The sequence below is a fragment of the Astyanax mexicanus genome, chromosome 10 (assembly GCF_023375975.1).
Source record: "Astyanax mexicanus isolate ESR-SI-001 chromosome 10, AstMex3_surface, whole genome shotgun sequence".
NCBI classification, from domain to species: domain Eukaryota; kingdom Metazoa; phylum Chordata; class Actinopteri; order Characiformes; family Acestrorhamphidae; genus Astyanax; species Astyanax mexicanus.
In genome coordinates this window covers 53491853-53518733 of record NC_064417.1, presented here as the reverse complement: position 1 = coordinate 53518733, position 26881 = coordinate 53491853, and the positions used below count along the sequence as shown (strand labels likewise).

General features: G+C 35.9%; 1 protein-coding gene and 1 long non-coding RNA gene across 6 annotated transcripts in view; both read left to right on the top strand.

The window, feature by feature from the left end:
• Positions 1–26881, top strand: part of diaph2 (diaphanous-related formin 2) — an 877667-nt gene that overhangs the window by 232378 nt on the left and 618408 nt on the right. For all 5 annotated transcript variants that reach the window (XM_022683643.2, XM_022683642.2, XM_049484129.1 and 2 more), the window contains 4 exons: positions 2244–2356; positions 8174–8290; positions 19217–19335; positions 26081–26145. In XM_022683643.2, coding sequence (XP_022539364.1) covers positions 2244–2356; positions 8174–8290; positions 19217–19335; positions 26081–26145 — 414 coding nt within the window. The remainder of the gene's footprint in view (positions 1–2243; positions 2357–8173; positions 8291–19216; positions 19336–26080; positions 26146–26881) is intronic.
• On the top strand, positions 22755–24929 carry LOC125804748 (uncharacterized). Its single transcript, XR_007440921.1, has 3 exons — positions 22755–24042; positions 24557–24662; positions 24766–24929. It is a non-coding gene; the product is annotated as an uncharacterized LOC125804748 (long non-coding RNA).

Below are 26881 nucleotides of genomic sequence, written 5' to 3'. Positions count from 1 at the left end.
TCAATGTGACCCCAAACTTTTGAACCGTGTACATTTAACATTTAACATTTATTTTTTACTTTAAAATTACAAATTACTCATAAAATCTACTCAGTTACAGTAACTTGAGTAAATGTAATTAATTACTTTCCACCTCTGCTTCTATTATATCGTGTTTAATCTCACAGATGTATCTATTGTACTACATGTGTCCACGCTGCAGACATACAGTACAGTACAATATGTCCTGTGTTTTTGTCCCTGTAACCCCGGCGTCGTCCTCTTTAGACACCGTGACAGATGACACACTCACAGCTCACAGCTCTCTGCTGTAAAGATCAGCCCCCTCCCATCATTATCAATCAATCAGAGCCCAGATCTGTTCTTCCTCCTCCTCCTCCTCGGCGTGGGCATTTCCTCATTGTTAATAAGTCATTCTGACTGCTCCCCTTATTATCGCCGCTATTATTATAATTATCTCAATCTCAACCCCCACATATGATTGAGTTTATTGTAATTTATGAATAATGTATTAGAAAGTTTAATAGGACAATTAAATATGACATGGTTCTCTAATTGTGAATAATGAGTTTCCAGGTTCTAGTGGCCTCAAAATAGCAACAGGGACGAGAACAGAGAAAGAGACGCCCGTTCTCTCTGAGAGATGAGTCGCAATAAAAAAAACAAAAACACATTTTTAACTACAAGTTTTTGTACTTTTGTCTAAACACACACATTCACATTCACATTCACACACACTTTAACACACACACACATGTCGCGGGGTGTGTGAGTTAGCCCCGGCCCACCTGCTGCGGCAGTGCCGGCTCTGTCCCGGCTCTGATTGGCTGTTTCTTTAAGACAGATGGCACGCCGAAAGTGCAGTCGTGTGATTGATAGCTGCAGAAATTGGGTTAGGTTTGGCTGCTATGTAAACTCCACTGGCAATGATTCACACTGCAGGTGTAAAGTGCAGCATTTCAGTCTCTCTCTCTCTCTCTCTCTCTCTCTCTCTCTCTCTCTCACTTACTCACAATCCAAACAAAGCATTAGTACAGAGGTTTCCAGTCTGCTGCTACCCGTGACCCACTTAACCCACACACAACTCAGACATTCTACATAAAAAAGCCTCTAAAACACAAATAAAATCTAAACCCAGCGCTGTTTCCCACTGTGGAGCTCTGATTCACAGGTTTTAAAACATTGCATTATAACTACAGTTTCTTAGATGCATGTAAATCGATTCACAAATGACAAAACGGGTATATACCAACATATACTCATGCTGCGTAATGGGTACAATTCCATGTTCTACAGTACAAATATCATTTGATCTTGCATTTCTTTCATATTGTACCAAGTTTGTGTGTGTTGTGTAGGGCTGCAGCTATCGATTATTTTAGTAATCGAGTACTCCACTGAAAAATTGATTAGATTTATCAAGTAATCAGATTAAACATATTTGTTTGCTTAAAGAGTAATTAAAAATACACAAGAGAAACAAGACATTTCACTTAATGAATGAACAATTGATTTCCTTTTTTAGATAAGTTATATTTTTGAATTCACAACATGCATTTCCAAACTGCAAACACAAATAGAAAAACATAAAGGAATAATAATAATTTAATAATTAGTACTTTAATCAATTAAGTTTTCTTGTACGTATAAATCTATTGGGAATTAATCAATAAAAATGCATATATATTTGCATTATGTTGTGCATCTTAGCTTCTGAACAGCAGAGATGTTGCCAGTTCGTCTCACCGAGCCGGTGACATATATTTATTTATAAGCTCCTCAGCACTGTGTTCACTTACATAAAGCCTGTATTAAGTCCAGAATGAAATAATAAATTAAATAGTCATTTATAGTCAGGTTATATTTGTCTGATATTAAAGTTTGTTTGATAATCTGAAAAATGTAAGTATGTTTATATTGTTGTTCCTTTGTCTGCTGTACATTTACATTTACACTTCAGTTTATTGTGTTTTGGTTCAATTCCTGCTCTGGGCTTCTTGACTAAGTGTCATAAATATGAACTTTTCTACTTTCTTTCCTTTTTCTAACTTTTTTGGACAATAAATCGATAAATCATAATTATCGTATTGAGCCTAGTTGTATTTTTAGTATTTTGTCCATATTATCCAGGTTTCTACAGGTAGAATCGGGGCGTGAGAATACATATATTTACTCATATCAATCAATATCAACTCAGCTCTCAGCGTGTCTCTTATTCCGTACGTCTGATCTGTGATCTGCAGGAGCTGAAGGAGACGGAGGAGCTGGACATTCAGCTGAAGGTCTTCACTGAGAATAAAGAGGAGGATTCTATAGAGCTGTCTCACCGGCTGGACGACATCCGAGCCGAGATGGAATATCCTTTATCACCCAGAACCGGCGCGGTGAGCATCGCCCGGCCGCGGACAGATTACCGGTCTAAAGCCGAGACCCCGCTTCATTTGGAGGGGATTTGAGAAGCTGCCTTTCAATTCAGGAACCTCACCATAAACAAAGCAGCCCACCTCCACCACACACCACCGCACTCACCCTGTATTCACCCTGTATTCACCTGCACACCGCAGTATATATATCTCTTTAAAACCTAAAACCTATTTCACACCTTTACACAACTCATTCCTCTCCTGCCTTTCTGTATCAGTACAGGTGGGTAGTTCTATACATATTGGATTATGATTATTTACATAAATAATTGTATTTATTAAATTCTAAGCTTGGCCATGCGCTACATATACATTACACGATACAGTTTCTGAATCAGTTTCTCTGATTTTGCTATTTATAGGTTTATGTTTGAGTAAAATGAACATTGTTGTTTTATTCTATAAACTACAGACAACATTTCTCCCAAATTCCACATAAAATAGAGCATTTATTTGCAGAAAATAAGCAAAATTTGAGAAATGGCTGAAATAACAAAAAAGATACAGAGCTTTCAGACCTCAAATAATGCAAAGAAAACAAGTTCATATTCATAAAGTTTTAAGTGTTCAGAAATAATCAATATTTGGTGGAATAACCCCAGTCTTTTATCACAGCTAATCACAGCTGTTCTCCTCCACCAGTCTTACACACTGTTTTTGGATAACTTTATGCCGCGACTCTTGGTTTTCAATTTGGTAGAATCAAAGAAACTCATCATTTTTAAACTGGCTCTTAATTTTTTTCCAGAGTTGTTTGTATTGCTGTAATACTGTGAGTATAAGGGAATATATTTTTTCTTTTAATCAAAAGTTGAGAAAATTTAATTTAATTTTTATCCAGTTAAAACTATGTAATATAAAGACAACAAGGTACAACAGTACTCTCTAGTGGGCGTGGTTTAAACCTAGCACTAAATTAACACATTTCTGGCTCCTGCGCTTTATGGAGTTTTTCTCATAGTTATTATGAGATGATTCCTGGTTCTGTGTAAGAGGAAACTCTTTAACGGGCTGTGGAGCAGTACAGCACGGTACCTAGAAAACGTAGAAACCAAACTTTGCTGTGGAAAACCCGTATGGTGCTGCAATTACCTGATTACCTGTAATGCTAATGCTAGCCCTCCCAGGACCCATTGAGATTGCCGGACATTCTCAGAGGCAGGACTGGCTGTCCAGAGTAGTCACCGCTAGTTTAACACTGGTTTAATGTGCTCTTTGGGGGGGCATCACCTGATAAATCACCCTAATAAAGAAACCACCACTATCTGACACCAATATTTAATATCTAAAATAATAAATAAATATACAAATGTAGTTTTGAACACTTTATCATTAGGCATTGTTCCAACAGGCTCATGTTATTTTCATTTATCTGCTTCAGAGAGTTCTATTCTATTGGAAACAAAAACTTTACAAGCTGTGTTTGTGTTCACTTGCACATCTGTGTCAGCAATGGGGGCAACTTACTGAAAATAACTAAACCAGAACAGAATTCAGTATTTTTTCCAGGGGCGTCCTCAAATATTTAGACTGGATATTTTCTTTTTTAAATGATTGAGATGATCTAAAACAAGGGAGTCTGTTAAAAAAAAAGAAAACCTAATTATTCTTTATTTAAAGTTAATTTAAATTATATTTATTTTAGTTTATTTCAGGTGAAAACAGTTTCTGATGCCTAGAGCTGTTTATTTAAACCTTCTTTCTTCTTCTTCTTTATTTCAGGATGAAAGAAAAAGAGATCTAATGAGTTATTTTCTTAAAAATGATAAAATTAAACATTAAATATTAGTCAGAAATCCCATTTGAGTTGTGTGAAGTGTGCAGGGCTCTGCAGGGCTGTGGGATTAGTGGCGTGACGGGATCATCACAGCAAACCTCTGCTGTTTGTGTTTGTTAAGCATCACGTTTTCCTGCTCGTCACAGTAAATTTCACAATAAATTGAACAGAAATCTCAGTGAAACGGATTTAATTGAAACAAAAAGGAGAAATAAGAAGTTACCTTGAACATAAAAATAGGAACCATATTTCACAGCTTTACAGAATATATTTATTTCCTGTCTTTCTGCATCTGAACGTGTTATAGTTAATAATATTATATTACCAATAATGTTATATATTTTATGCTAATCATTCATAAACATGAAGAACTTAATTATACGCTTCAAACTGTATAATGATAAAGTGGTTACGATTTAATATATCACAGTATATTGCAGTATATTGCTGTAATACTATAAAATACTGTAAAATATATTGCAAGGAAATGTATATTTTTGTTTAAATCAAAAGATAAGGAAAAGGAAAGTTAACTTTTTATCCAGTCAGAACAGTGAAATCTAATAAAACACAGCCCTGCTTTTTTCTGTTACAGGAAATTTCACAATAAATCAGACAGAAACCTCATTAAAATGTATTTATTTAAAACAAAAAGTTGAAATAAAAAGTTAAAGGGACATTTTTCGCAGCATAACAAAACTAATTTCTTAAGATTAAATATATATATCACAGTATATTGCTCTAATACTGTAAAATATATTGTATAGAAATGTATTTTTTGTTTAAATCAAAAGTTAAGGAAAAGAAAAGGTTAACTTTTTATCCCATTAGAAAAGTTTGTTTCTGTCACAGTAAAATTTCACAATAAATCGAACAGAAATCTCAGTAAAACAGCAAAAAGATTCAATTGAAACAAAAAGCAGAAATAAAAATGTATCCATTTAAAAATGAAACATGAAAAAAATAAGGAATCATATTACACAGCTATACAGAACTAATTTCTTAAAATTGAATATACCGCAGTATATTGCTCTAATACTGTAAAATATTTTCCAAGGAAATGTATTTTTTGTTTAAATCGAAGGATTTAAAGAGGAAAAGGAAAGTTAGCTTTCCTTTTTAAACACAGCCCTGCTTTTTCCTGCTTGTCACAGTAATTTATTTACAATAAATTCACAATAAATCAGACATTTCAGTAAAACGGATTTAATTGAAACAAAAAGAGAAATAAAAGTTACCCCTTGTAAAAGGTTTACAGAACTTTTACACATTTATTATCGCACTGCATTGCTGTAATAGTGTAAAATATAGTGCAATGCAGGATTTAAGGAGAAAAAAGGAAAGTTCCCACAGAACAGCGGAATCTAATGGAACCAATGTTTAAACACAGCCCTGCTTTTAACTGTAAATTTAACAATACATCGGACTGAAATCTCAGTAAAACAGGAATAATTGAAACAAAAAGGATAAATAAAAAGTTACCGAAAAATAATAACCATATTTCACAGCATAACAGAACTTTTCTGAAGATATTGCAGTATGTTGCTGTAATACTATAAAATATATTGCAAGGAAATGTATTTTTTGCTTAAATTAAAGGATTTAAAGGGGAAAAAGGAAAGTTATGTTTAAACGCAGCTCTGCATTTATCTGTCACAGTAAATTTTCACAATAAATCAAACAGAAATCTCAGTAAAACTGATTTAATTGAAACTAAAAAGAGGAAATAAGAAGTTACCCCTTACAAAAAAGCAAAAACGAAATAAATAAATAAAAAGCAGAAGACAGAACAAGAGAAATGACAAGACAGTGATTTGTATCTGATGCTACGTCTATTTTAGACATCAGAAGTGTTTGGCCTCTGTTCTCGGGGGGGGGGGGAGGGGGAAAAAGGACATGTAATCAATACTTTTATTGAGTTTAAAAACACAGTTTTACTCTACTGGAGACGAGAAATCTGCGCTCTGAGACTCTGATTCCACAAAAGACTGAGAATAATAAAAAACGACTGATCCGTTTTTATAGCTCTGAATTATCAAACTTGAGGATTTTATTATTTGATTTCTTATTTGATTCATTTCCAGACCGCTGACAGTAGCTGGCAGGTGGACCACTGGGACTCTTCTTTGTGTTGCTGCGGTTTTAAAGTGTCGTGTTCGGAAATTAGATCCCAAAAGACAGAGATAACAGAGAGCAAAGATCTCCTTCTGCTCTGATGTGCTAAATTTAGCGACTAATTTTAGGTATTTTACATGAGTATCGATAGATAACGACGTCTTTCTGTTATACAGTGAATTAAATGTGAATTAAGGGACGTTTTCTGAGGTTTCTTACCATTAATGGAACAACAATTGTGTGTTTATGATGGTTTTCATGACCTCTTTTCTCTGAAAAGGGAATAAAATAGCCAAAAAACTGACAGTGTGGGCAGTGTGCCAAGTCCTGCTGGAAAAGGAAAGCTGCATCACCATTAAAATTGGACCAAAACCATAACTGATTGGACTGTGTGTCTCTCCACTCTTCCTCCAGACTCTGATCTCTTGATACTTTAAATGAAATGTAAAATGTACTGATGATCAGTGATGGTTTGGAGAGTCATGTCTGTCATCTGCTGGTGTTGATCCACTGTGTTTTATTATCAAGTCTAAAGTCAGTGCAGTTTTGTTTTCCCACAAAATCTTACAGCACTTCATATCTTACAGCTTCACTCTGCTGGTAACAACTTTTATGGAGATGAGGATTTCATTTTCCAGCAGGATTGCCTTACTGCCCACACTGCAGAAAGTACCAATTGGTATTATTTAATATAATTCTAATTTTCTGAGACACTGATTTTTGGGTTTTCATTGTCTGTAAGCCATAATCATCAGCAATAAAAAAAAAAAAAAAAAAAAAAAACGCTTAAACTAGAAGTATAATCCAGTGTCTGTCTTTTTAGTTCCAGATGTGTTCTTGTTATTCCATTAATTGTTGATATTTTAGGTTTTTCCAAGTATCAGTTTTAAGATATTTAAGCAGGTATCGTAACAAAAGTTATATTAATAATAATTTTAGTATCGTGACAAAACAATTCATTAAAGTTTGTTGCTAAGCACAATATAATTTAATATAAAAAAGGAAGCTAATTGGTTGTTAATTCTTAAAGTAAAATGTCTTATTTTTTCTTATGTATTCATAATTTCTCTTTAATCAAACTTGATATACTAAAATACAGCTCTGGAAAAAAATAAGAGAGAACTTAAAAATGATGAGTTTCTTTGATTTTACCAAATTAAAAACCTCTGGAATATAATCAAGAGGAAGATGGATGATCACAAACCATCAAACCACCAAACTGAACTGCTTGAATTTTTGCACCAGGAGTAAAGCAGCATAAAGTTATCCAAAAGCAGTGTGTAAGACTGGTGGAGGAGAACATGATGCCAAGATGCATGAAAAAAAAACTGTGATTAAAAACCAATCAGGATTATTCCACCAAATATTGATTATTTCTGAACTCTTAAAACTTTATGAATATGAACTTGTTTTCTTTGCATTATTTGAGATCTGAAAGCTCTGCATCTTTATTGTTATTTCAGCCATTTCTCATTGTCTGTAAATAAATGTTCTAAATGAGAATATTTTTATTTGGAATTTAGGAGAAATGTTGTCTGTAGTTTATAGAATAAAACAACAATGTTCATTTTACTCAAACATAAACCTATAAATAGAAAAATCAGAAAATTGTATTCGAGATCTGCAGCTCTGGTGCATTTTCACATTTGTGTCAACAATGGATAATGTTATATATGTGGAATTAAGCTTGTATCATATATCTTCTGATGTTCTTATATCAGTATGGTACAGATTGATGTGTGTAGTATTGCACAGGTGAGCATCACTGAATTACCTGTCTCTTTCTACCTGATGTTCTAAAACTGCATTACAAATAATTAAACAGTCGATTCCAGTAATTCCTTAACTCTCTGTGCACTGATATGGGGGAGGTGTATCACCTGCTCTCCAACATGGTGAAGGATACGTCCTCTGAGACCTACTTCCTGTCCATCCTCCAGCACCTGCTGCTCATCAGGAACGATTACATCATCAGGTGAGTCCAGTTACTTTTAATAAACCTAAAATACACGATTTCAGGCCTGATTTTACAGTCTTACACTGTTTTTGGAGATCAGTAATTTGGAGTTTGCTTGGTTGAAGGACGTATAGGTGCAATATCTTCGACAGTGGTTTGCAAAAGTATTCATACCCTTTGAACTTTGAACAAATTTCGTCAGCTCACAATCACAAACCTAAATGTATTTTATTGCGATTTTAATAAAAGTGATAGACCAACACAAAGCAGCGCATCATTGTGAAGTGGAACAAAAAATGCTACATCAAACAAAAATCTAAAAAAAAGTGTGACGTGCAAAAGTATTCAGCCCACCTCTAAACTATAAAACCTTCAAAAATAAAATTCAGATGAATAAATAAAACTTAACTTAACTTAACCCACAAAAAACAGTATAATATGAATAAGCAGTAACTAAAAACATTAAAAATAAAAATAAAAAGAACAATAAAGGAAAGGTTTTTACTCACCTAATGCGCAATATTAAGTCCATTAGTCTATCAACATTTATTTATATGTTGTAGCAGCTCTGCTGCAGTTCATCTAACAAAACCCCAACTCTGACTGTTGTCTGTCTCGCTGCCCCCTGGTGTCACAGTTCTGTTAGCCAATCAGATGCGAGATGATGTTTGCATGTATGAATATTCATAAGCAAGAGCCGGAATTCTATCGTTTTTTCCATGCTCACTCCTCCACTGGACTAAAGCAGCGCTATACTGAATCACCGGAGCACTTTTTTTTTTTTTTTTTTTTTACAAAAAACAGAAAATGGCATTCATTCATATTTAAGACCACAACTAGACATTTTAAAATAAGAATTAAAAAAATTATGGACATTTCAAGGATTTAAGGAGATTTTATTGTCATTCGCATCACATGTGGTACATGAGGTGGAACGAAATTGTGCTCTCACGATCCAGTTTACACCCAAGAGCTGCTGTTAAAATAGAAAAATATAGATAAATAGATAACAAAATAAAAGAACACAATAAAAATAGAATAGAACAAAATAGATATCAAGATAAATACATAAAAAATAGGGTAAGTAGAGTAGGCAAAGTTTTGCTATAGCAGCATGATAATGTGAATTAAGAGCAGTACAAAAAAAAAAGGTGTTTAATTATTAAGTCATCGTTTTTGGGACGGCTCGGCTGTATAAACGTGTCGGTCAGTGGCAGCTGAACCTCGGCTCGGCTGCTGCCACCGACAGTGATCTATTCTCTGCCGGGTCGGACCTTTCTCCCTGATAAAATATATAAATATGTTGTAAGAGAGGACGAGTGGAGGGATTGGAAGGAGCATAAAGGAGTGAAAAAGAGCAAAGAAGAGTGAAAAAAGGGAGGAATTTAGAATCGACAAGCTGCTGCTTACTCTGGCTGTGCTCTGAGTTATGAATAATGTATAGCGTGGCTTGTTGGAGATATTGAGAAATATAAAAAACACGTTTTAACAGCGGCACACAGTCTGTAGCTCTGACGCCAGACCCCTCCGCCTGACAGCCAGCCGGGATCACTACAAACCTGCATTAAAAATGAATGCGCTTATTAAAGATATGCTTTTAAAAATACATCTCCAGCTCTTCCACTTAGCGCACAGGCGGATGTAGTGTATAATTCTGAGTATGGCTCACGTACGCGTCCGTGTCGTACGCATACGGCTTTATATATGGCTCGATTCATCATCAACATCATCATCATCAAAACGCCGCCACCTTCGAACCCCGGCAATCTTTTAATGTAGTAGATTAAACTGGTTGGTTGGGAAACGGTTGGTATTGAATTTGGGAGAAATGTTGTCTGTAGTTTATAGAATAAAACAACAAAGTTCATTTTACTCAAACATAAACCTATAAATAGCAAAATCAGAGAAACTGATTCAGAAACTGAAGTGCTCTCTTCATTTTTTACAGAGCTGTGTTCGATATTTGCAGCCCCAGTGCATTTTTTTAACAATGGATGCAGGGCTGTTTAAAAATATTTTTTTATATAGCAGGACCACCAGGTTCTGTAACAGTTTTCCCCCCCAAGCTATTAGACTGTTAAACTCCTGACACTATATTAATATTTATGTATCTATTTATTTATCTATTTTTATTGTTTTTCTATATTATTTTTCTGCGTACACGAGTGTATTAAGAATGACAATGAAGGAAGTCTAAGTCTAAGTAAAGATATGCTTTTAAAAATACATCTCCAGCGCTTCCACTTAGTGCAGAGACGGATCTTTTAATGTAGTAGATTAAACTGGTTGGTTAAGAAAATGTTCATTTGACTCAAATATAAACCTATAAATAGCAAAATCAGAGAAACTGATTCAGAAACTGAAGTGCTCTCTTCATTTTTTACAGAGCTGTGTTCGATATTTACCAGGTTCTGTAACAGTTTTTTCCCCCAAGCTATTAGACTGTTAAACTCCTAACACTTTGGTCAATTAAAAAAATCTTCTGAGCGATGAGCCACACTGAGCACTAGTTATTTACTTTTACATACTTTTACATATATCTAACTTCACAAGTCTCTTTATTTATTGATATTTATGCTACTAACTTAGAGGTATTTATATTTATGCAGATGTACATTATGTATCTATATGATGATATATCTATATTTAATATTTATGCTGCTACATTTCCATATATTTTTGTATTTACTAACATATATATATATTTTTTTTTAGCTTTTCTAAATTATTTTTCTGCATACATGAGTGTATTAAGAATGACAATACAGGAAGTCTAAGTCTAAGTAAAGATATGCTTTTAAAAATACATCTTCAGCGCTTCCACTATAATTCTGAGTATCGCTCGCTGAACGTCTCCGCGTCGTACGTATACGGCTTTATATACGCCTCGATTCCTCATCATCATCTATACGCCGCCCACCTTTGAACCTCAGAAATCTTTTAATGTGGTAGATTAAACTGGTTGGTTGGGAAACGGTTGGTATGGCTATAATTTTAGATTAAAGGAGGAAACCCTTAAGATCATCGCAGGCTTTGATGACTGAGTCTCCTCCACAGGGCCGGAGCCGACCGTGGGGGGGGGGGTTGATGGGGGGGTGATGGGGTTTTCGTGGTACGGTGGCATCTCCTCCTCTCTCTCGGTCGATTCAGATCACACAGCGGCGCTCGTGTCTATAGGTGTTGAGGATGTTCTGATGATGAAAGGCAGCCTGAGGAGATCTGCTGTTCCTGCAGCTGGAGATCAGAAGCTTCAGAGATATTCTCTTCTTTTAGTTTAGAAATTCATGAAGAGAAGCTAAAGCTAAAGCTAAACAACCAACACTTCACTGAAGGCGCTTCATGATTTCTGAAAGCGAACTGCGATTGATGGCGATTGATGATAATTGATGTGTTTGTTGCTTGTATTATATTTTGTACATTTAGACCCAATCCCATTGGCTCTACTAGCGATGTGCCGTATCGTATCGTATGCAATGATATCGCCAACCTTTTTGAATATGGTTAACGATATTATACCCTAAAATAAGATGCCATATCACCCACCCCTAATTATCACATCAGGGTTTTACTTTTTTACTGTTTTTATCAAAAGAAAAATTCACACTGTTCTCATTTCCCGTTAAATATCTACTAGAGACTATAGATTATATCTGTACAGTATCATTTATTTTACTTTAATCCTGGATATATGGAGATATTTGGAGTGCATTATTATTATTATTATTATTATTATCATGACAATTTGTTACAAATCTGATAAAATTAATGTATTTTTTAATATCTCAGTTAGGGGTGTGGAATATATCATATATCATTTATCATATCGCATACAATAATAAAATGTAATTTTCATCTTGTTGCAGTAGTGTATTCTTGAAATATTTTTTTTAATTCAATATTTTGTCATACCGCCAAAAGTATCGTTACCGCGAAAATACCATGAAATATTGTGATATTATTTTAGGACCATATCGCCCACCCCTAGGCTCTACCACTTAACAATGCAGGTCTAGAGGTAGGAAGTTATGCTTTTTGTTGAGCTGGAAAAGATAGGATATAAAATATTGAAGCTGCATGATGCTTCAAATTGTGATTTTTCAGAGGAACACTTCAAACAGAGGGTTAAGAGAATCATAAGCAGTGATGGGAGTAACGCCGTTGAAATAAACAGTGTTACTAACGCAGTTACTTTTTTCAGTAACGAGTAATCTAACTAATTACTCTGACTGTAACTATAACACCGTTACTATATTCCGCACCTCAATTTTTCTACTTTGCACATACAGACAAAGGTGCAAGTGTGCGTGCATTGTGTGCGTGCATTGTGTGCGTGCATTGTGTGTGTGTGTGTGTGTGTGTGTGTGTGTGTTGGTGTGGTGGTTACGGGGGCGAGTAAAACAAAAGTAATGCAATAGTTACTTTTACTGGTAACTAGTTACTTTTATAGTGGAGTAACTTAGTTAGTAACTCAGTTACTTTTTTGGAGAAGTAATTAAGTAACTAATTACTTTTTCAAAGTAACGTGCCCAACACTGATCATAAGCAAGATGGTGCAGCTCTAACGACCAAAGTAATGCATGAATAAAAGTATTTTCCCTAATAACAAATTATAATTACAATAACCACTTGATATATTACTATAGTTTAGTGTAATTTTAATGTTTCAATCCTCCTGATGTATTTTTTTTTTTTCATGACCAAATATTCAACCTGAATTTAACATATATTTATTGATGTTGATGGCCAGCTGGGATGATACATGATTTACAAAGCTCCCAGCTTTTAAATGCTTAAACAGTAACCCTTTAAACTTTGATTCTGATATTTCATTATCAATATTAAGATATTTAGACTGGTATTGTATCAAAAGTCATAGTTTTGGTATTGTGACATGTTGACATGACATGGATCACTCCACCAGATCCTTCGGATGTTTAGGTTGCTCCTTTTTGTTTCTAGGAGGATTAGTTTTGGTATCGTGATGACACTCTACATACATCAGTCTACCAATTTTTTAACCACTTTTACAGATTTCTAGGTACACAAAGATGAAGCGATAATTTGTCCTTGAGATGTTTTGGTTGCTCCTCTCGGTTTGAGGAAGTTGCGGTGTTGGAGGACGAGTAAAACAGGATGTAGATCAGAGCGAGGGAATATGGAGCACATCTCCTGCTTTTGGCTGTGACTGATGTGAGGATTAGATGGGTGATGTGGAGCAGAGGCTGGATAGAAGATGAGAGGCTGGCAAGAAGGTGGCAGAGAGAGAGAGAGAGAGGGAGAGAGAGAGAGAAAGAGAGAGAGAGAGAGGGAGAGAGAGAGGGAGAGAGAGAGCTTTGGTGAGAGGGACAGATGCCGTCTCCTCTGGTGGTTCTGACAGTTCTGGGTCAGCGTTCTCCTCCTGGTTATCTCCAGCATGCGGCGGTCGCTCTCGCCAGGAAGCAGGAAATAGAGCTGCTTATAGAGATAATACTAATAATAATATGCTGTACATCAGCGACATGCAGAAACCCATCATATCCACACGCTCCAGCCACCGTCCAATCAGCTGCGGCCGCCCGTCACATTTTATCACATTCCAGCTACATGCTGCAACGCAACTGCAGTGATTATGAATAGGGGTGGGCAATATGGCCCTAAAATAGTATCACGATATTTCATGGTATTTTTGTAATAACTCATTTATATATACAGGGGTTGGACAATGAAACTGAAACACCTGTCATCATTTTAGTGTGGGATTTTAGGTTTCATGGCTGAATTGGAGCAGCCTGGTGTTCAATCTTCATTAATTGCACATTGCACCAGTAAGAGCAGAGTGTGAAGGTTCAATTAGCAGGGTAAGAGCACAGTTCTGCTCTAAATATTACAATGCACACAACATTATGGGAGACATACCAGAGTTCAAAAGAGGACAAATTGTTGGTGCACGTCTTGCTGGAGCATCTGTGACCAAGACAGCAAGTCTTTGTGATGCATCAAGAGCCACGGTATCCAGGGTAATGTCAGCATACCACCAAGAAGGACCAACCACATCCAACAGGATTAACTGTGGATGCTGTAAGAGGAAGCTGTCTGAAAGGGATGTTCGGGTGCTAACCCGGATTGTATCCAAAAAACATAAAACCACGGCTGCCTGTTCATTGTCCAACCCCTATATATGTATATATATATATATTTCAAGAATCTACTACTGCAACAAAATGGAATTTTATCAGATTTGTAACAGAAGTCACTGATCCAGAATGTCATGATACTAATAATATTAATAATGCACTCTAAATATCTCCATATATCCAGGATTAATATAAAATAAATGATACTGGACAGATATAATCTGTCTCTAGTAGATATATAATGTATATAATGGGAAATGAGAACAGTGTGAATTTTCCTTTTGATAAAAAAGCAGTAGAACCCTGGTGTGATTTGCAAACAAAATAACTTTAAAATACATTTTATTATGACGCATAGTGTCTTGAACATTGACCTAATTAAAAAAAGTAAGATATGTAATTAAAAACATTAATAAAAACTACTTAAAACACTAACTTTACCATGAAATATAATTATTAAAAAATATTAAAATTAAAAATGTATTTAGTCTGTAATTCCTCTGTATTTACTATGTATTTAGTCTGTATTTAGTCTGTATTTTAGTCTGTAATTGATCAGTATTTAGTCTGTAATTGGTCAGTCTTTAGTCTGTAAATGGTCTGTATTTACTCTGTAATTGGTCTGTGTTTAGTCTGTATTTTAGTCTGTAATTGATCAGTATTTAGTCTGTAATTGATCAGTATTTAGTCTGTAATTGATCAGTATTTAGTCTGTAATTGGTCAGTATTTAGTATGTAATTGGTCTGTATTTACTCTGTAATTGGTCTGTGTTTAGTCTGTATTTTAGTCTGTAATTGATCAGTATTTAGTCTGTAATTGATCAGTATTTAGTATGTAATTGGTCTGTGTTCAGTCAGTATTTACTCTGTGATTAGTCTGCAATTATTCTGTATTTAGTATTCTAATATTGTCTCTTTTCTGCTGGAATGTATCATCAAAGACCAACAACCACACACACACACACACACACACACACACACACACACACACACACACTCACTCTCTGGGTGATGATAGTGCAGCTGCAGGGCGGTTAATTGATTGGGTGGTGCTGATCTCCGTGTCCGGTGTCGGAGGAGAGCAGCGCTGCGTTTGATTGGCTTATCAGCTCCGGCCGCGCTCTGATCCCGGACCCCCGGTATCACTGAACAGCACCAGGATCACACTTTGTACATGTGACCAAACTGTAGTGCGGTAAATCCGGCGTCAGCACACTTCCTGCTTCTTAATTCAGCTGCTCCTGATTTCCCCCCGGCTTCAGGGCTCCGCCATGTGGGGATATCTGTGTTTAATTTCCTGATGAATGGGCCAATAGAAATAGTCTAAAATTACATGAAATAAACTCCTTTCACTTGACCATGTTTTTCATTGGACAGTGACGATATTGTGCATCACAGTAATAATTAATTTATCATCATTCAGTGAAATATTACACAAATTAAAGAAATCGTGAGCACGGGAGCTTTATTTAATAATTTATTGAATAATTATACATTTATTATTGTTGTAAAACAGATGAAACGACAAAATCATTCTCTCTAATTAAATAAATTGTTCTCTCTAATTAAATAAATTGTTCTCTCTAATTAAATAAATTGTGCTCTCTAATTAAATAAATTGTTCTCTCTAATTAAATAAATTGTTCTCTCTAATTAAATAAATTGTGCTCTCTAATTAAATAAATTGTTCTCTCTAATTAAATAAATTGTTCTCTCTAATTAAATAATTTGTGCTCTCTAATTAAATAAATTGTTCTCTCTAATTAAATAAATTGGGCTCTCTAATTAAATAAATTGTTCTCTCTAATTAAATAAATTGTTCTCTCTAATTAAATAAATTGTGCTCTCTAATTAAATAAATTGTTCTCTCTAATTAAATAAATTGTTCTCTCTAATTAAATAAATTGTTCTCTCTAATTAAATAAATTGTTCTCTCTAATTAAATAAATTGTTCTCTCTAATTAAATAATTTGTGCTCTCTAATTAAATAAATTGTTCTCTCTAATTAAATAATTTGTGCTCTCTAATTAAATAAATTGTTAGCTCAAATTAACTTGTAATCAAGTGCTTGACTTAAAGAAATCGTTCTCTCCAATTAAAGCAATGAGCTTGATTTAAAGAAATCATGCTTTCAAAATGAAAGAATTTGTTCTCTTGAATTAAGAAAAACGTTCTCTCGAATAAAAGAAATCCTGAGCTTGACTAAAAAAAAAATTGAGAGCACAAACCGTTGAATTATTTCCTTGATTTAATTATTATTTTATCCAAGGCCCTGTAGATTTACTGTATATTTACTGTAGATTAACTGTAGATTTTAGGTGTGTTTTAGGCTCCATTCTGCAGTCAGTGATACGACCCCGGTGTTTGATGGAACAGTACAGCGTTTTAAACAGTATTTAATAATAAATTAATAAAATAATACGTATTTTTTCTGTTTTCTGTTCTGATTTCTGAAGTTAATAGCGCTCTGGAAGAGTCACTCTACTGCAGGGGTGTCCAAACTACGGCCCGCGGGCCATTTGCAGCCCGTTTCCTTTTTTGGAGCGGCCCGCGAGGTATTTTAGAAATAGAATGAAAGTTGGCCCGCTGTTAAGCAGGTTTTTATAATGTAAGATTCAAAGTTTGAACGCTAGGTGTCAGAAACGGGCCACAGAGTCTAAAAGCGGAGAGAGTTCACATTTCTAGCGCAGAAAAACAGGCCAAAGAGTCTAAAAGCGGAGAGAGTGCGCATTTCTAGCGCAGAAAAACGGACCAGAGAGTCTAAAAGCGGAGAGAGTGCGCATTTCTAGCGCAGAAAAACGGGCCTAAGAGGCTAAAAGCGGAGAGAGTGCGCATTTCTAGTGCAGAAAAACGGACCAGAGAGTCTAAAAGCGGAGAGGGTGCGCATTTCTAGCGCAGAAAAACGGGCCAAAGAGGCTAAAAGCGGAGAGAGTGTGCATTTCTAGCACAGAAAAACGGGCCAAAGAGGCTAAAACCGGAGAGAGTGCGCATTTCTAGTGCAGAAAAACGGACCAGAGAGTCTAAAAGCGGAGAGAGTGCGCATTTTTAGCGCAGAAAAACGGGCCTAAGAGGCTAAAAGCGGAGAGAGTGTGCATTTCTAGCACAGAAAAACGGGCCAAAGAGGCTAAAAGCGGAGAGAGTGCGCATTTCTAGAGCAGGAAAACGGGCCAAAGAGTCTAAAAGTGGAGAGAGTGCGCAATTCTAGCGCAGAAAAACGGGCCAAAGAGTCTAAAAGCGGAGAGAGTGCGCATTTCTAGTGCAGAAAAACGGGCCAAAGAGGCTAAAAGCGGAGAGGGTGCACATTTCTAGTGCAGAAAAACGGGCCAAAGAGTCTAAAAGCGGAGAGGGTACGCATTTCTAGCGCAGAAAAACGGGCCAAAGAGTCTAAAAGCGGAGAGAGTGCGCATTTCTAGCGCAGAAAAACGGGCCAAAGAGTCTAAAAGCGGAGAGGGTACGCATTTCTAGCGCAGAAAAACGGGCCAAAGAGTCTAAAAGCGGAGAGAGTGCGCATTTCTAGCGCAGAAAAACGGGCCAAAGAGTCTAAAAGCGGAGAGAGTGCGCATTTCTAGCGCAGAAAAACGGGCCAAAGAGGCTAAAAGTGGAGAGAGTGCGCATTTCTAGCGCAGAAAAACGGGCCAAAGAGTCTAAAAGCGGAGAGAGTGCGCATTTCTAGTGCAGAAAAACGGGCCAAAGAGGCTAAAAGCGGAGAGAGTGCGCATTTCTAGCGCAGAAAAACGGGCCAAAGAGTCTAAAAGCGGAGAGAGTGCGCATTTCTAGCGCAGAAAAACGACAAAAGAGTCTAAAAGTTGCCGTAATTAAGGAGTTTAATATTAAGAGACATCATGAAATGAAAAACCACTTTGAAAAATCTTAGTTTACACAACACTGTAAAAGATAGATAAAGATAGTAAGTCAAGCAAAATAGTGTGTAAATGAAATAATCAGGAAAATGTATTATTTAAAGTGGTATATTTCATTATTTGTTTTATTATAGAGTCTCTGACCCGTGACTTCAGATATATTTCTCCGTCTAGCCCCAACAAAAAAAGTTTGGACGTGAGGAAGTGGTGAGAGTTAGTGTAATAAGAGTTGGGTACTGTTTACGGTTTATTGGTGGGATTAGAGGGGTTGGGGGGGTGTTGGTTGGTGATCTCTGGTGGGAGAATGGGGTGTCTGCTGGTTTTACTGCACTGGATTTAAAGTCGATCTCAGAACGTAATTATTTCCCTCCTTAACTCGGCTTAAGTCGACGCTGTATTTGCTAAATGTCACTCGCAATTAAAGTTGATAATATAACTCGGTGAAAAAGGTCACATGCCGAGCAGCAGCGCCGTGACAGCGCCTGGTCCCATGCCCATTCACCTACCCGCCACTCCTGCCGCTCTCCCTGCCACTGCCGCCCCCGCTGCCGCCGCCCTCCCCCCACACGGCCGTGTTTTCTCTGCCATTGTGCTCCTAATTACACAGATTACGCTGATTAGATTTGCGTCCCAGGTTTTTTTATTGGTGCACTTAATTGGCAAAGATGATTGCCAATTAGAGAGGAAGCCCCGCCCCCTCTGTTGTCACCTTGGACGGACAAAGTCACGGCGCCGGGCGGCGGCTTCACGCTTTGTTTTATTTGGTGATTTCAGTAGAAGTTTTATTTCAGAGGCGGGAAAATATTATTAAAAGATAACAGAAGTCTCGCAAAGTGATTTATGAAGTTTTACGCCTCTCAGCGACTTATATATGAGATATTGTATTTCATTGTAATTGACAAGGCTGTCATTTTGATTGTGTGTTTGTGTGTGTGTGTGTGTGTTTGTAAATGTGTGTGTGTGTGTTACAGGCCTCAATACTACAAGGTTGTTGAGGAGTGTGTGTCTCAGATTGTGCTTCACCGCAGTGGGATGGATCCGGATTTCGGCTACAGAGAGCGTCTGGACGTAGACTTCACTCACCTCATCGGTACGTCATCAGCGATTTTACCCATCATGCATTACTTCTGCTGTCTCTTTCTGCTGAGTTTATTCTATATTGAAATAACCTTTATTAAGGTTTTCTGATGAGGTGGTATCAAAGTTCTGGCCTTAAAGGAGAACTCCGGTGCATAAAATTAACTTTTTAATGTAGTAAAACATGATAAAAAGTTCTTATCTTAGTTAAATAGCACACCTCCGTTCTCCCACAGAGTTCAGAGATCCAATATTTTGTGCTTTTTACCCTGATAAATCGCTTTTTACACCGTTATCTAGACTCAAAGTAGCTCCACACCTCCTTACTAGAATCCGGAGAGCACTGACATTTAAAACGAGGCATTAATAACTTAAAAAGTGCTTAAAAAGAAGCTTATTAACTAGCTTCAGCTCCGAGCGCCGCCATCACTGTACTGATAATAACATAGACATATATATACATAGACGCTGCATAGCCTGCCTCCTGGTGTAGCAGAGATGTGATAATCAATTAGGACGCTGTCACACATTACAAATACCTGCTTTCATGCTGAAATACTTTGTATTATGCTCTGTAATAAAGACAGACCTGTGGTATGGCATATTAATATTTATTATTACGTGTATGTGTATATTTATATATATATATCCTCTTGAGACCCTGCGTCCTCATATGTGGACATTACGATTCTGCTTTTTATGTTGACCTTTGGCCTCATATGGAGACACTGCCCATACCATCCAGTTGTATCATGGCAACATTACACTTAACTGACTGAAAACAAGGTGGCAGGAATCCCAGTCTAAAGTTTCTACAGCCAATCTCGGCAGAAACGTGGGCCAGGTAAAAATGATCCAAAATTCTTATCCAATTTAATGCTTGAAATTAGTTTATTTGCTTACTGTACAAAGCTTAAATTTTGTTTTTGGACTAATAGGGTCTTTATCATCCCTTTAAATGTTAAAATAAACTAATGTCCCCATATGAGGACATTGGTTTTTGCAAAAATAACTTTCCAATACCAAGGAAAAAATTGTTTTCATACTTTTTAGGTCCTATATAATAATGCACACCAAACAAAGTCCAGGTCTCAGGAGGATATATATATATATACATATATATATATATATATATATATATGTATATATATATAAAAGCGGCCTGTTGTAAAGAGTTCTGGGCAAAAAGCACAAGATACTGGATTTTAGAAACCTTCAGGAAAGCGTAATTAAGAACTTTTTATCATGTTTTACTACAACAAAAGTCCATTTTACACCAAAGTTCTACAACTTTACAAAACAAAAACAACTTTAAACTTCTGTAAAGGCTCATTTATTCCTAACATAAATCCAAATACAGATACAAATTAAGACTACAGTCCGTATTTTGTGTTTATTTAATATTTTTTATATTACATCCACAGCGACTTACAAGGTTACGAAGGCTCTGTGCGTATCTATAAGCTTTTAGAGATCATGTACAAATACAGACAAAATAAAAGCAGATTACGGACAAAAGGCGCTGCCCGTATCTGATAGCTTTCAGATATGTAAACATACAGCAAGAATAACTGCAGTTCTACATCAGTATCTGTTTGCTTTCAGAGATCATGTAGAAACATGGATTAAATAAACACAGAATACAGTTGGATGATCATGTCAGTATCTATTAGATTTCAGAGATCATGTGCAAATACGGACAAAATGAAAGCAGACAGAGGACAAAAGGCTTTGTCCGTATTTCTTAGATTCCCGATAATATGTACACATACAAACAGAACTAACGTAGAATACGTACAGAAGAATGTGCCTGTATCTGATATCTTTTAGAGAAACTGAACAAATACAGATGGAATTAACACAAAATACGGAAAATGGGGTTTGTCTGTATACATCCATATCGGTTTGCTTTCAGACATTGTGCACAAATACAGACAAAATGAAAACAGAATATAAATAGAAGGCTGCATGTGAATTTGTTAGCTTTTAGAGAAAGTGCACATGTACAGATGAAATGAACGCAGAATACGGAAAAGGGTTTTTGTCTGTATCCTTTACTCTAAGGATATGAGCTTCATCCGTATCTGTTAGCTTTCAGATACTGTGTATGCAAATAAAATATATAAAGAATACGGCATATGCAAGCTTCCAGAGAATGTGCACACATTCAAATGACATGAACACAGAACACGGTTAGAAGGCTCTGTCCGTATCTGTAAACAAAATAAAAACAGACTACAAATTAAAAGGCTCTATCCGTATCTGATAGCTTTTAGATATGTTCAAATACAGACAGAATAATCTCAGAGTACGGACAGACGTCTACATCCGTATCTGATAGCTTTTAGATAAATATGTGTACACATATCTAATGAAATAAAATGCTATCTAAATGCTTCCAGAAACTGTGCACATATACGAATGAAATGAACACTCTGTTTGCTTTCAGAGATCATGTACAAACATAGAATAACTAAAAGCAGATTACGGAAAAAAAGACTCTGTTCATTAATAAATACGGACAGAGTCTTTTTTCCATAGTCCGCTTTTATTTTGTCCTAATCTGTAAATTTGAAGAGAATGTGCACAAATACAGAAGAAATAAACACAATTCTGTCTGTATTCGTAATTTCTGAAGTCTTTGTCTTAATTTGTATTACTAATAAAGGATTATCTTGAGTAAAGATCTAAAATGTCAAATCTCATAAAACTAAAGAAAATAACACAATTTTCATTTTACGTTAGGTCTTATTAATTTCATTGGGAACTGTACGAGTGTTTTATCAGATACAGCAGAGGGAAGAGGAGCTGTAGCTGTAGTGTTTTAAACCAATCCTGTCCCCCCAGTGTCTCTCATTAGCATTTCCTCGTCCCAGTAGAGAAACCCCATTCACAAACACCTGCACTCACCTGACACCAAGATAAGGTACAGTCATTATGCGTAAATAAAACATTATCAATAAAGGCACGTCTTCTAAACACGGCTCAGCAGCGCTGCTTTATTTACAGAGCGGCGGATTTATCATCACTCTTCTTCCTGAGAGAAACTTCTGCTCCAGATTAATGCTGGACTCGCTTCACTCTGCTCCTGGGAAATTAATGAAATTACAGTGATGTGTCTTTATTTATTCCTCTTTTTCTGGATTATGTTGCAAACCGTTCCATAAATCACACAGCTCTGGTAAAAATTATGAGTTTCGTTGATTTTACCAAATTGAAAACCTCTGGAATCAAAAATATAATCAAGAGAAAGATGGACTAAACTGAACTGCTTGAATTTTTACACCAGGAGTAAAGCAGCATAAAGTTATCCAAAAGCAGTGTGTAAGACTGGTGGAGGAGAACATGATGCAGAGATGCATGAAATTAAAACTGTGATTAAAAACCAACCAGGATTATTCCACCAAATATTGATTATTTCTGAACTCTTAAAACTCTTAAAAATATGAACTTTAAAGTTTTCTTTGCATTATTTTAGATTATCTGAAAGCTCTGCATCTTTTTTGTTATTTCAGTCATTTCTCATTTTCTGTAAATAAATGCTCTAAATGAGAATATTTTTATTTGTAATTTGGGAGAAATGTTGTCTGTAGTTTATAGAATAAAACAACAATGTTCATTTTACTCAAACATAAACCTAAAATGTTTTTGGACACACCTCTTCTCTGTCATTCAATGTTTTTTCTCTCTTTTTATATGTTTTAATATTATAAATGTAATATTAAAGACTATATTAAAGCTGTACAGGAACACATTTGTGGATTTATTTAGTAAAGAGAAAATTTTTAAACCAGAATATGTTATTAATTATCTTTTTAATTGATGTTTTATTTATTTTTTATTATTAATTGACTAGACATTATTCATTACTACAACATTTTAAACTAGTGACTCAATTTTAAGCATTTTAAGCCTTACCATTTAGTGATCTGTTATAGTATCTTAACTACTGTTAGTTAATCATTAGTAGAGAAGATACTTAACAATTTAAAAATGTTTACTACTCAGTCATAGGTACTGTTAATTTATGTATAAAGTGGTTGGTGTAGCGCAGTGGATAACACCACTGCCAGCCAGTGAGCTATTATGTCAGAGCCTGGGGTTCAATTCCTGCTCTGGGTGACTGAATGCTGCTCTGCACCAATAAGAATCCTTGGGCTAGACTCCTAACACTACATTGGCCTTTACTTCTGTAACAGAAAAATAACCTTGTAAGTCACTGTCACGGATGAGAGGGATGGACGTAAGTGCAGATATAATTATGTTTATTAAACAAACAAGAATAATAAAAACAGAAAACAAAACGCGGGTAACGCAAAAAACTTTCAAAAAACAAGACTAGGATATAAATGAACTAAGATCAAAGACAAGGAAAACTAAGGAAACAAGAAACTCTATAAAACTAACTTTAAACAAAGAATATCTAGAAAATACAAAAACAACAGACCTGGATTGTAGTGACAAAAAAATGCTAAGGAACACATTATTACATTACATTACATTACATTACATTACATTACATTACATTACATTACATTACATTATGTTTGGCAGACGCTTTTGTCCAAAGCGACTTACAATAGTCAAGTACAATGTAAAATAAGTTTAAAGGTAAAACATCTTTGGATAGGGATAAAAGGAGGTCAAAGGGGAATAATAGGATAGAGGAGTGAAGGAGAGGAAGAAGGAAATGGGGTTAGAAGTAGTTAGTGTATTAGAGGTGTTAAGAGAGTAAGTGCTCTTTGAAGAGCTCTGTCTTCAGGAGTTTATTAAAGATAGTGAGAGATTCTCCTGATCTGGTAGTAGAAGGTAGTTAGTTAGAGGTGTTAGGAGAGTAAGTGCTCTTTGAAGAGCTCTGTCTTCAGGAGTTTATTAAAGATAGTGAGAGATTCTCCTGATCTGGTAGTAGAAGGTAGTTAGAGGTGTTAGGAGAGTAAGTGCTCTTTGAAGAGCTCTGTCTTCAGGAGTCTCTTAAAGATAGTGAGAGATGCTCCTGATCTGGTAGTAGAAGGTAGTTAGTTAGAGGTGTTAGGAGAGTAAGTGCTCTTTGAAGAGCTCTGTCTTCAGGAGTTTATTATTAAAGATAGTGAGAGATTCTCCTGATCTGGTAGTAGAAGGTAGTTAGTTAGAGGTGTTAGGAGAGTAAGTGCTCTTTGAAGAGCTCTGTCTTCAGGAGTCTCTTAAAGATAGTGAGAGATGCTCCTGATCTGGTAGTAGAAGGTAGTTAGTTAGAGGTGTTAGGAGAGTAAGTGCTCTTTGAAGAGCTCTGTCTTCAGGAGTTTATTATTAAAGATAGTGAGAGATTCTCCTGATCTGGTAGTAGAAGGTAGTTAGTTAGAGGTGTTAGGAGAGTAAGTGCTCTTTGAAGAGCTCTGTCTTCAGGCGTCTCTTAAAGATAGTGAGAGATTCTCCTGATCTGGTAGTAGAAGGTAGTTAGTTAGAGGTGTTAGGAGAGTAAGAGCTCTTTGAAGAGCTCTGTCTTCAGGAGTTTATTAAAGATAGTGAGAGATTCTCCTGATCTGGTAGAAGAAGGTAGTTTGTTCCACCATTGGGGAACTCTGTATGAGAACAGTCTGGATTGTTCTTTGTGTGAATGTTTGTTTGGTAAAGCGAGGCGACGTTCGCTGGAGGAGCGCAGCAGCCGGGAGGTAGCGTAAACCTTCAGGAGCGAGTGCAGGTAGGAAGGAGCTGTTCTGTATCACCTTGTAGGCGAACACAAAACACAAACTCTACTCACAAACATACGGCCACAAACACTCTAAAAAACAGAGGTACAATATGAGTACTTTTTTGTACTCAAATATACTCTTCATAATTGTACCCTCAAAGGTACAATATTGGTCTTTACAGGGTCAGATTTGTTCCCTCTGAAGTACAAAGTAATTTCTAACAGCAATAAGTACAGATTTGTACCATTTAACCTGCAGCTAAAAGGTACATTCAGTATTCTGTATCACTGTACTAATAAACTATATATATACTTTAATTGCACATTTTTTATTTGAAAGCCAGACAATTTTGGATCATCAAGTTTTTGAGTCAAATTTAGTTGATGATAATGTTTATAATCTTTATAATCTTTACTGGCACAAAAACCATGGGTACAAAAAAGGACTTTCACTGAAAGGTACTTTTTTGTACCTCAATATAAGGTACAGCCCCAGAGACAAGCTTTGTACTCTTTTAAGTACAAATCTGTACTTACTTTTCTCAGAGTGAAGATACAAAACACTCCACAAGCAAACACTCATACAAGGGGCTATTTATACACAAAGAGGGTGAAGACAGGTAACGAGGGGGCGGGGTTACAAGCAAGACACAAGGTGACAACACTAATGGCTAGGGCGGGGCTAGGGCGGAGACAGGACAGTAACAAAACAATGCCATGTGCTCAAAAAAGCACATGGCTGGAAACACAAGACAGGAAAACAGGGCAGGAGCGCAGAAAACCAAAAGAGGGAAAAACACAGGCTAATATGTGACAGTCACTCTGAATAAAAGCATCAGCTAAATGCCACAAATGTAAAATGTAAATGTACCCTTATTATGAAGTGTTATCGAACCTTTCTTCTGTATATAATCTCTACAGCTCTGATAAAAGTCCATTCTTTCTGTTTCTCTGCTCTCTGTCTACAGCAGATTCAATTCTCTCACCCTTTGCTCTTTTTATTTTCTTTATATTCGTTTGTTGCCTAATTTTAAACAGAATGTGAACAATCTGTAGTTTAATTATTGTGAATTTTGCGTGTGATTAACAGATCAGTGTGTGGATAAAGCGAAGGTGGAGGAAAGTGAACAGCGAGCCGCAGAGTTCTCCAAAAAGGTAAAACCATCCGTCACACTGTTCCCAATTTACCTGCTGTTTATGTTTTATGTATATGAATCTGATACTTAACCCTTAAAACCCTACAGACGAATTTACCATCCAAAATCTCACCTTGTGTTCTCAGCTTAATTACTCAGGAATCCCTTCACACATAAACATAATCCATATATGGTTAGAAAGGGCGGAGCTTAAACTTTAAACTCTATCTAAAAATAGTGATCACATCCCAGTGCAGTAAAGCTAAATCTACAAGAAACCCATTGAGAAAAAAACACCTAAAAAAGTGAAAAATCTCCTTCCCCAAACAATATTATTTACCTTTAGTGCTTCAAACATATTTATATGATGTTTCAAACCAAATAATATCAGTAAATAAAGACTCAAAAGTGTCCACAGAAAAAGTGTGAAACTACCTGCTTTACTCAAACTAAAGCTAGGTATGGTGTGCGCACTACTTTATATAGCTTTTATTATTTTACTTGCACATTTTTACAAAAAAAAAAAGGTAAAATTTTTGTATATTTATGTTTTCTTTGTGTTTCCTGATTAAAATACTGAAAGGTATAGGCTGCTCTGAGTGTCAGGTTTTTAATAAGTTAATCTACATGTATCATGGAGGTGTGATTATTGATTATCAAGATAAATAAAATAACTCCGCCTGATGCTGTTTCTCCATGTATTTTATCAAAGTAATAATTAATAAGCCATGTAATGAACTCAAATCATCAATATT